An 11,148-nucleotide genomic window follows, 5' to 3' on the forward strand; every position below is an offset into this window, starting at 1 on the left:
ATATGATTGTTGGGTTTTTCTCTGTATCTATGTATCTAGGTGACTTATGTTGTGATTTGGCGCTATATAAATAAAATTGAATTGAATTGAATTGAATATCCCTCTTTCTGTGCAGCAAGCAACAGGCGCCCCTCAGAAATGGAGGGTGCCCTTACTCGCAGCAAATGAGCGGGAGTAAAAAAAATGCATATTTTCCCCAATCATGCTGCACTTTCAGAAGTTTTACAAATGAATATTGCAGTGGAGGTTCTTTTTTTTCCCTTTTCTTTTTTTTTTTTTTTAATCAACCCTGACATCATGCCCTGGCATGATATTAGGGTTATTTTTAGTCACAAGGGAGGCGTGGTCTTAAAAGTATTTAAGCAGCTGTTTGTCTCTTCTTCTGCATCTCAGTGTCAGATAACCAAAAGGCTCCCAGATGATTCCGTTTTGGACTCTCGGATTTGGTAGGCGAATTTCCCACCTTTACTGAAATAGATTTTGAATAATTTGAATAATTTATTTTTCTTAACTTTACAGTAATTCTTATCTGCCTGTTCTTTCAGTTTGTTTAATTATTGACTTCAGCACTGCTCATGGTAAGTAGGTTTTATTTTTATTTATTTATTTAATGAGCTCAGAATAAAGGGCCACTGATGTTTGTTGTGAGCTTGCCTGTGTTAAAGAAAGTGGAGATAAAACAAAGCACCATGTGTAATTTAAAATGTAAATCATATACTCACTAAATTAAAGCATTATTATTTTAAAAAGAAATGCTCTTTGTTTATGTGTAAAGCCTATTTAATCTATTTGAAATATTAATTTAACTAAATCTGAGTAAGCGGTGAGTGGATGCTTAGAGGGGGCTTTTTTTTCTTTTTTTATGAAAGAATTTCATGAAAGTACACAGAAAAGGTTTCCATAGCCAGGTACCAAACTATTATTATTGTTGGGTTTTTGCTTTGTGTTTTTCACTTTCAGCTGTGTTTGCAAACCTTTGTCGGGAATGCGCTGCCTGTGTTTCGTCATAAGATAATAATTTACAGGGGCGTTATAGAAAAGTGAAAGGTAATTGATTTGGCAGAGAGTTATGCGTGTATGCGGTACACTGATATTGTACTCATCTCTAAAGAAGAACTGGGGGGCGTTTTTGTTTTTCACCTTTTAAAGTCTGAACAATGCAGAATGTATTATATTCGTTTAGAACACCTGCTGACATATTAACACGTTTTAGCTTGTTAATGCCATGACTCACACCTTTGACTTTGCATCTGTTGGCAGAGCCTGCAGTTGGAGAAAATGCAGCCTCCAAAAACCACTGTTCTCGGTAAGTCGACTCTTTCTCAATTGTTTCTCAAAAGTTGTGTTAAAACAACCCCCCCAAAAAGTGATGTATTTCGACCATTATTAGGTCAAGCACTGACCTGGCGGCTCAGGGAACCCATGATGATTATGATGTTCCTCAGAAGAATAGGATAAACAAATAAGGGGAGTGAGGGGGGTGGGGGGAGTCCAGCATCAATAAATATATAGTGTTCAAGTTAAAAGTTTAACTACTAAATAGACAAACAAGTAAATTATACATTTCACATCACATTGGTGTAAAGTGACTGTTGGACCAGGACTGGTTCATAAAGTATTTCTGAAAATTTCTCTGGAGCACATTTCAGTAAACTAAAGTAATCTAAACACAAGACACTGGAAATAGGAAACTATCAGAACAGGCAGAGATGTGTGTTGTATGTTATGAAACCCACAGGCATCAAACTCACCTGACTGAACAGAGAGCAACCTTAGTTTATTGGCCAATCTTTTACACACACACAGCAACTTCCAACATGGCAACCTATCCACCTCTCATCCAGCAGTCCACCTTTATATACTCTTAGACCACGCCTTCTCAATTCAAACTGGCCTATGACAGAATCCCCCCAGAGAGGAGGAAAGAAAAACAAAGAAGATTAGTTTTCACAAATAATCCTAAAATGATCATTTACTTGTCAAAATGAAGCAGACATGTCATATATACATACAGAATTTAAAGGTCATTTCACATTTCAAATTACTTTGAAGTTCTGCAAATGGTTGAGCAACCAAGCACCTACTCTTCCTAGCTCACATCCTATAAAAAAGCTGCCTTTTTTATAGGATTTTCGGGCTTCCTGAGAAGCTAGAATTATGGGCAGGTTGTGGGGCATCAAATACTAATTTCACTTAATGTTATGTAAATCAATTTATGACATTTATGTAAAGTTTGTTTTCTGGATTATTGACTTAACCCTTCATGGTATACATTAAGCAAGTTGCTGGGAACATTCTTCAGAGATTTTGGTGAATAATGACTTGATAACGTCAAACATTTGCTGCAGATATCTCTTTGAAAGAGATCTCTTTCAATCACATCCCAAAGGTGCTCTGTTGGATTGAGAACTGGTGACTGCGCTAGTCATTTAAGTACAGTGAGCTTGTCATGTTCAAAAAACTAGTTTGATATGGTTTGAGACTCATCAGAATATTTTGTCAGTCTTCTGTTTTCCAATTTTAGTGAGTCCTGAATTCTAGTTTCAGTTTCCTGTTCCTAGCTGACAGGAGGAGCAGGCGTGCTCTGCTTAAAGGTTTGACATGTTATGTTCAGAGATGTTTTTCTGCGTATCTTGTTTCTTGGTTGTAACAAGTTGTGATTTCAGTTTCTGAAATAGTCAGAACAGACTCTCCAGCATCAACAACCATTCCATGTTCATAGTCACTTCAGTTTCAACTATCAGCAGGTTTTCTTGAGCATGTCTACATGTCTAAATGCTCTGAGTCGCTCCCTTTTAATTAGGTGATTGGATATTAGCATTAAAAAGGAGCAGAACGAGTATACTTAATGAAATAGATAGTGAGTGTAAATGCACTGCTGTTGACATACAGTTATAGATTCTTTTTCTTTTTTTGACAGCTCCCTTTAGGAGTTGGAAAAACTGATCATCTTCCTCCATCTCACCCTATCTCTTGCATCCTCTTCTATCACACCAGCCCTCTGCATGTCCTCCTTCAATATATTCACAAATCTAATCTGGGATCTTTTCCTCTTGCCTGACAGCTTCATATTTAACATTCTTTATCCTTTGTCCAATATATCCTGCGTGCATTCTCTTCTTCACCTCCACCACCTGCACTGTCTATTGCTTTTGATTTAAACTTGTTTACCTTCACCAAATCTACTCTTATGTTATAATGTTATGTATGTGGAATAGAAATGAGTGACAGGGATAATATCCTGGGTTTTGTTATCTGTGCTTTTTTAGAAAAGACTGCAATGGAACACAGTATGACATCCAGGAGGCTGCTTGCTGTGAAAACAAACTTCATCCAGGTTCAAATCTGTTTTGTTGTGGAAAGGAGCCTTACAATCCTGCTACAGCCACTTGTTGTAAAGTTCAACATGGAAAGATCCTCACAGGTAATGAATTTGTGAATTAGCTAACTAAAAGCCAATGTTAATTTGACTTTGTAAATGTGAAAGAACCAGAGTGCATGAATGTAAAGAAGCAGCTTCAGTGTTTTACTGGTTTGTTGTTTTCATTTACGCTTCGGGAATCAGAACGGTCTCTTTAAACTCCTGTTTTGGTAGCTGCAGTTTGCAGAGATGTTAAATTGCACTGCTTGAGATTAAAAAGGTTAATATTAATACTTTACAAATTAAACTTGCAGATGATTGTATAAACTTCCTACTTTGGTTTGAAAAGCTACATTACGTTTAACCCCTTACCCAATCAGCAATGAGTTTGATTCAACTTGAAGCATATATATTGTGCTTTATAAGACAAGAAACATCCAAATATAGAAGACAACCACATCTAAATTTTAAGAGTCTGCCAAAAAAATATTCATCATTGATCGATCCATCTGCTAGCACTTAGTGTTAGATGTTTCAATTTATTTACGGGGTTAGGGTTCGGCAGAAGAAGTTTATTTTAGTTTTTCGTTAAGTCATTCTTGCATTCTTCCATTTCTTTCTTATAATTGTTGCAGTACATGAAGAAATACAACAAAAGATTAAAAATTTATCGTCACAGTTTTCATCCAGCCCATAATTTATTCCAAGCAAGAGATTTTAGGCTCAAATATAATAAAAACCTACCGGATATGTTTAGACTAAGGAGCTTGGAAAGAAAAGCGTCTGGACAGAGGGACAAAAGGACCCCTGATGATCCTCTACCTAATCACATGAGCCAAGGTGTGAAAATGGGTGTGGGTCACAATCAGCCAGGGTTTCGGGTGAGCTCATTGTGAAACCTAGCCCCATCCTATCATGTGATTTCTTGAGGTTCAGATGGCCCAGGATGTGAGTGGGCTTTAAGGGTCTGGGAAGGGAACTCAAAACTGGATTAAAGATGGCAGAGAGTTGGTGTCGTAAACCACCGCCTCTGTTCAAAGATGGTCACTCACAGTGGACATAGATGGCTTCTTTCACTCCTCTTTCAAACCATCTGTCCTCTCTGTCCAAAATGTGAACGTTAGTATCCTCGAAAGAGTGTCCTTTATCCTTAAGATGCAGATGGACTGCTGAGTCTTGTCCTGTGGAGGTGGCTCTTCTATGTTGTGCCATGCGCTTGTGAAGTGGCTGTTTGGTCTCTCCAATGTAGAGGTCTGGGCATTCCTCGCTGCACTGTACAGCATACACCACATTGTTAAGTCTGTGTTTTGGAGTTTTGTCTTTCGGGTGAACCAGTTTCTATCTGAGTGTGTTGCTGGGTCTGAAGTACACTGGGATGTCGTGCTTGGAGAAAACTCTCCTTCTCTCTGATACACAGGCTACATAGGGGATGACAATGTTGTTGCGTCTGTCTTTCTTATCCTCCCTCGCTGGTGTCTGATCTTCTTTTCTGTGCATCTTTGCTGATTGTGACCAACACCCACTTTCACACCTTGGCTCATGTGATTAGGTAGAGGATCATCAGGGGGTCCTTTGTCCCTCTTTGGGGGGAAACTCCCACTGGGTTTAAATCTGGGACTCTCCACCATTTGACCCTTAGAACTGAAGAAGCTTCTCGGATGAGAGGTGAAACGTCTTCAAGCAACTCAAAGAAGTCCAGACACTTTTCTTTCCAAGCTCCTCAGACTACGATGACCTGGATGACTGAGAACCTTCACAGACAGATACTTTTAGATTCAACTGTTTGCTTCTTTAAACTTCTGAACTTCCTTGCAGTGATTTCATTACCATAAACCACTCGCCATAACAAATTTTCTGTTGTTACAATATGTTATCTTGTTTTTACAGCTAGTATTACTCAGGGTCTGAGTGAGAAGGCGTCCAAGTGCTGTGACCTGAAGGCCTACAACCCAGTCAATGAAATATGTTGTCAATCATCCATCATATCAAAACCTGGACCAATGGCTGAATGCTGTGGTAAAGGTGAGCAGACACACAGTTGGAAAAGAAGACTAAATTACATCTTCATTACAAATCATTGCTGTCAGTGAAATGTTATTAATTAAACACAGAAACATTATTGTTTTTTTAGTAGAACAATTTTACAATTCTGTGAAATGTACTCCATTCAAACATTTTAAGGATACTGGAGCAGCTTCTCAGTTGAGTTATATTTGAAGTAAAAATTTTAAAAATGACAATGAGCTTTTCCACAGATGTTTTTGATAAGGACAAGCAGTTGTGTTGTGGTCCAGCTGATAATAAGACAATTCTGGTGAGGAATTCCCGTCACCATGAGTGCTGCGGTCACAGCCAGTATGACACTGAGACTCAGTGCTGCTGTTCAAATGAGGAGAAGTTGGAGATACAATCGAAGGATTCACCCTGCTGTGTCAGGAATTTCACTCCAGGTCAGCTCAGTACATAATAGCATGTCATTCTTTGCTGAATGGATTTCATGACATTTTTTTGTAGTTTGAGTCCAACTTTACATATCAGTCTTTAGGTATGTCAAACTGTATGTATGGTTACATTTGCTAAAAAAGAAAAAAAAAGGAGCTTTCGATTAGTTTGCTTGCAGCAAATTTCCCTTTTTCCATTTTCCTTTGGATGGTTAAAGGAAGCTTATGCTAATTACTGTGAGTGAAGCCTGTATGTTGACTTTGTCTTTCCCTCTACAGGCCTTTCAAGTGGAAATACCAACTTCAACAAACCATCACCAAAGAATGGAAGTTGTGGTCAAGGTGAGTAGAGCTGATAAGACCTTATAATCCTGAATGAAAAAGCAGTCTTTAATGGATATCATTTATGAAAAACCTGTAAACCGAGCATTTAGTTTAAAGAGCTGATCATTTACTGAGATTAAAATATTTAATCTAAAAAACAGAGATTCCACAGAGATTTACAATATGGAAAATAAGTTGTGTTGTGGTCCAAATAATGATAAAAAGATCCTGACAAGGAAGTCCAGAGATCATGTGTGCTGTCATCATGGCCAGTTCAACGTCAAAACTGAGTGCTGCTGTTATAAGAATCATAGTGCTGAAGTACAGTTGACGAATTTGTCTTGCTGTGAGTCAACTATATTTTAATATCAGAACTTGTCATTTATTTTTAACAAAATAAAAACCTAAACACTTATCATACCACACTGTGATTCTCAAATTAAGTATAGTACTTTTATAGGGGTTTAATAGGGGTTTTTGTTTGTTTGTTTTGGCTAATGAAAACTCTTTGTGCTTTATATCCACAGGTATGAAACAGAAGGTAGGTGTTGTGTTTCTTGGGAAGTCCAGGGGACCTCTGGAAGTAACAATAAAAATGCCAAGTTTGAAAAAAGGGACAAGGAGGCAAACCAGGAATAAAAACCTATTTTTAAAAATTAGTGTCAGGGTTACAATTAGGTTATAGTTAAGTTTAGACTAAGGGTTATGATTAGGCGTTTATTTTTGATGAGTAGGGTAAGCGGCTAGGGAAAGCATTATGTCAACGAGATACCCCACGAAGATATGAAAACAAGACTCTGTGTGTGTGTGTGTGTGTGTGTGTGTGTGTGTGTGTGTGTGTGTGTGTGTGTGTGTGTGTGTGTGTGTGTGTGTGTGTGTGTGTGTGTGTGTGTGTGTGTGTGTGTGTGTTAAATCTTTTATTTTATTTTTCAGATATTCAAGCTCCAACCCAAATGGTAAGTTAATGAAAACGTTTGGTTGTGGTTCCTCGTTTTTCTTTTCTTTTGTTTTGTTTATTAGTCTCTTTTAATTCTATGTTGTTGTACTTTTTCAACATGTTCAAAATAAAGATTCAATCAATCAATATAGTTCCACTTTATATACCGTCAGTGCACTTTACATAGTTAAGAACCTTATACAGATAGAAACTCAGCAATCCCTTTTGAGCAAGCTTTAGTGTGAATGAAACACTCCACTGAAAGATGTACAATCATGCAGGTAACTTACAGACATAACACAAAGTATGACTATTTTACAAAGTAGCAAAGGATTGTTTTGACTATTCATTTAATTTTCTTTATATTCTCAAACGGTCAAAAAATTTAAGTTCAGGTTTTTTGGAGTTAAGAAAGTTAAGAAGTTTTCTGTTTTCCACATTGTTTCGCTTTGGTTTTGCTCCCTGATTACTTTCAGTTATACATGATGGTTAAGTTTAGACACTAAAATATTTGGTTAGGTTTGGGAATACATTTTTTGTTTGTTTATTTCGGTCAGAATGTATGTCTTTACAATAACCTGAAAGATTAAAAATAATGCTTAGGACACTTAGGAGATCCTTTCCATTTCCACTGACTCCCAAAAAATATAACTATAGCATGATTGGAGGTCAAGGATTAGAAACCAACCAAACTTCTAGAAAATCATTAAACCCATTAATGCACTGAAATGTGCATAAAATTTGAGTATAAGTTGTGCAGCCTACATTATAAAACAAATTGTTTCCATACTTCTTTTCTTTTCTTTTTTTAAAATTTAATGTGAAATGGTCTGTTTTGTGTTGATTGTTGCCTGTTTTACACACATCCACAGCACTGAACCAAACACACATCTCTGTGGGTCGTCGTGTTACAATCCAAAGCAAAATCGCTGCTGTGAGAGTAACCACAAGCCTCACTCACTCGACAACTCAGGTGTCACTATCTATTTGTTTGTTTGCCTTTGTTTTGTAGTTGTTTTGGTTGTTACTACTGTATTACATCACTCTGTGGTGTATGTAGTATGTAGCTATGTAGTAGAGTAAGTTGAACAAGTAACCTCACCCCAACAAGGCAGTTAGAGCTGAGTGAGCAATTGTTTCTTTGTCATGTTTGTCTTATGTGTATCATTGTAAAAAAACAAAGAATTACTTGAACGCGTCATTTGTTTCTGTGGTACTTATAATTTTTGGAAAATACCTCTAAAGGTAAACAGTTAAAACAAAAGAAAGAAGATTGTTTTAAAGAACCTTTAGTGGATTTAGTGGAATGTGGTATTGAGAATGCAAACCGACATGATACCCAAAGAAGCAGTAGCAGCAAAACATAAAAAGAAGGATTTTACCTTCCTACCAAACAAACTATGAGATCACAATAATGTGATTTTGTCATGATCATTCTTGTAGGAACTTGCATTGATAGTCATGAAACATTAATATGTTATTGTAGCAACAACAGGAAGAAGAAATTGCTCATATAATTATCAGTTATTATACACATTCTTGAGCTTATCTCAGCTCTTGACAGGTCACGGGTCTAATGGTAAATTAAGAGATGATGAGATCATGACTATGCAAGAAATAAGAGGGGGGAAATCAGAAGAAGTCTGGGTGTCTGTCTGAACTCGTTCATTGTTAGCGGAAATCAAAAAGTGTAACAATGTTTTTACATCACTTGAAATTCAGGACTGTTCAAATGATGTGAAAACACATAAGCTCTGACTTCAAAGAGTGAATGAGTTAAAACTTGCTCGCTATATCTCCTTTCTCCTCTTTCTATTCTCTAAACCACCCTGTTTAGGTCAAAGGAAGGCCACAGCTACAGTGTATAACCCACATACTCAGGTCTGCTGCGATGGACGTGTATCTCCGTGGAAGCCTTGGATCGATCAGGTAATGTACTAATTGCTCCCCAGCCCCTACTGGGAAAAATGATCAAACCACCATTTTCACTGAAAGTTGAAAATCTAAAGCACTGTTTTACTGAAGCAGAAAAATGTTTGAAAGCATACATACCTTTTATTATTAAATTCAATCATATAGCTTTACAATGTAGAAAGTTGGCAAGAGTGCTACTTTTTGACAACAGAATTCAGAGGTCCAGGCCACTGCTTTCACACAGTGCCAGAGGCTGGATTCTATCTCTGTTTTCTACGTGTAAAATTCCCTTAACACCGTCCGTGTCACAAGCAATGATGGGAACTCAAGCGCAGAGCAGAGTTCAGTCCCAAAAACAGAGTTTTTGTTTTTACACAATCACCAGGTGCAGAATATTTACAGTGGAGGAAATGCGGGGTTCCTAGGGTCCAGGGGGAAAATCCGGGAAGGGGAAGCTCTCTCACACACGCTCTCTTCTTCACACACGTCCACACAGCGGGTAGTTTATGGGTCCGGGAAAACTATTCATAAGAGAGATTGGTTAAGCAAAATCACAGATTTACACACAAAAGTTCACTGAGGCTAGAGTCTCACTAACGTGTCTTGCACAATCATCCAGTGATGAGACTGTCTGCGTCCTGGCTTTAAATGGCAAACACATAATGGCAGCCTGATGGGCAATAGGTGTGTGGACCAAGGTGTGTGGAGCCCGCAGAGAGCTCCGCCCATGCAGCAGGGCGAGAGAAAGAGAGAGTAAACAAAAACACATGTAGCCTTGCGGGGCCGGCTGGGCAGACACGGGGACCATGATAGTCCGTATTCATTACTGCCAATGCAAAAGGATCAAAAGTCTGGTAAGGCTAAAAGACTGTAGAAACATAATGCATGGATGTTACATGTATGTAATGCAGAATTTTCGCAAGTGTTTTATGTTCTTAATTTGCATTTTTCATCTGTTTTTTCTTCATAAATCATGCATTTCTCTGTTTAGCTTTGAATGTGTAAACTAGACAGTCTGGTTGTGTCTGCTTGCACAGTTTACTGTATTATGTCTGATTCTTCAAGTGCTGTGGAGAGACGCCGTATGGCTCGGCACAACGTGGAGTTCTGTGTTGTAATAAGAGCTTGTACGAGGGCAGAGATGATGGAGAGGAATGTTCAGAGATGGGTATTCCTTACAACCCGGCTAAAGGGACCATGTGGTGTTCTCAGTTTCACGGCAGCCCAGGACAACACTGCTGTGGGACAGAAATTTACCAGCTGCAATGGACACAGGTGATTGTGTACTGTTTACTTGCTTTACATTGCTGATAAAATCCATCTCCCCTCTGAAATCCACATAAAAAACAAAACACAATCACAAATCCCAAACCTCAAATCTCAGTAAGTCATGTTTGTATTATTTTATTTAAATATTCTTCTGCCAAAGTTGAATGCTGGTGAAAAGGAAACTCTCACAAATACATATGCCAAACACCCATGTGACATCTTTGAGTAGCCAAGCTGCCTTTTGTTGAAATCAGTCCACAATACACACAATTTGTTTTTTTCTCACTATATATATATATAATATTAAAAATCCGCCTAAATGCTGCAAATGAGGGGAGACACCTCATAAATATCTTCGATTAATGTCTGAATCTTAACGATGACGTTAATAAACACTTAGCATCACATGGCACTCACGATAAGAACAAAAAAAAAGAAAAATCAATAGTGATGTGTAGAGATGGGCAGTAACGCGTTACGCATTACTGTAATCTGATTACTTTTTTCAGGTAACAAGTAAAGTAAGGGATTACTGTTGCAAAAACGGTAATTAGATTACCGTTACTTTCCCTTAGGAACGCTGCGTTACTAAAACCGTGATTTTTTTTTCTTTTTCTTTTTTTTTTTTGCGAGAATGTCTCATGACAGTGACGTAAGCAAGTGCGACGTTCGTGACAACAGCTGTGTGCAGATCAACAGTGGATAATATATCGAGTGTGGGAGAGAGTATGAGCGTGCAGCATTTAAAGCGTGGAAGTACTGACCTTACTTTGAGTTTGATTCCATAAAAAGTGACAGAAACATTAGCGTCCATCGTGCGTGGGAAGAAAACTTATTTTTACAGCGAAAAAAACCCCTAAACTTCCGAGCAAGCACCAAGTGCGCAACGACGTAATGGGAAA

The 11,148-nt window shown here is 37.9% G+C and overlaps 1 protein-coding gene across 1 annotated transcript; it reads left to right on the plus strand.

The window, feature by feature from the left end:
- Positions 1-409: 409 nt before the first annotated feature.
- LOC121815077 (galaxin-like) lies at positions 410-10,288 on the plus strand. Its single transcript, XM_042224110.1, has 12 exons — positions 410-446; positions 546-578; positions 1,261-1,306; positions 3,270-3,424; positions 5,249-5,383; positions 5,617-5,811; positions 6,082-6,144; positions 6,654-6,667; positions 7,060-7,082; positions 7,936-8,036; positions 8,901-8,992; positions 10,043-10,288. The coding sequence occupies exons 1-12, from the start codon at positions 419-421 to the stop codon at positions 10,286-10,288; spliced, it is 1,131 nt and encodes a 376-aa protein (XP_042080044.1). The 5' UTR covers positions 410-418.
- The last annotated feature ends 860 nt before the right edge of the window (positions 10,289-11,148 follow it).

The sequence above is a fragment of the Haplochromis burtoni genome, unplaced genomic scaffold (assembly GCF_018398535.1).
Source record: "Haplochromis burtoni strain Fernald_Lab_line unplaced genomic scaffold, NCSU_Asbu1 Contig_128, whole genome shotgun sequence".
NCBI classification, from domain to species: Eukaryota; Metazoa; Chordata; class Actinopteri; order Cichliformes; family Cichlidae; genus Haplochromis; species Haplochromis burtoni.

Excerpts from the sequence above, each read along its gene's own strand:
- LOC121815077 (XM_042224110.1), top strand. The coding sequence starts at position 419 with ATGATTCCGTTTTGGACTCTCGGATTTG. Across the intron at positions 5,384-5,616 it reads GGCTGAATGCTGTGGTAAAG|ATGTTTTTGATAAGGACAAG; the intron begins GTGAGCAGACAC and ends GCTTTTCCACAG. Across the intron at positions 8,037-8,900 it reads TCACTCACTCGACAACTCAG|GTCAAAGGAAGGCCACAGCT; the intron begins GTGTCACTATCT and ends CACCCTGTTTAG.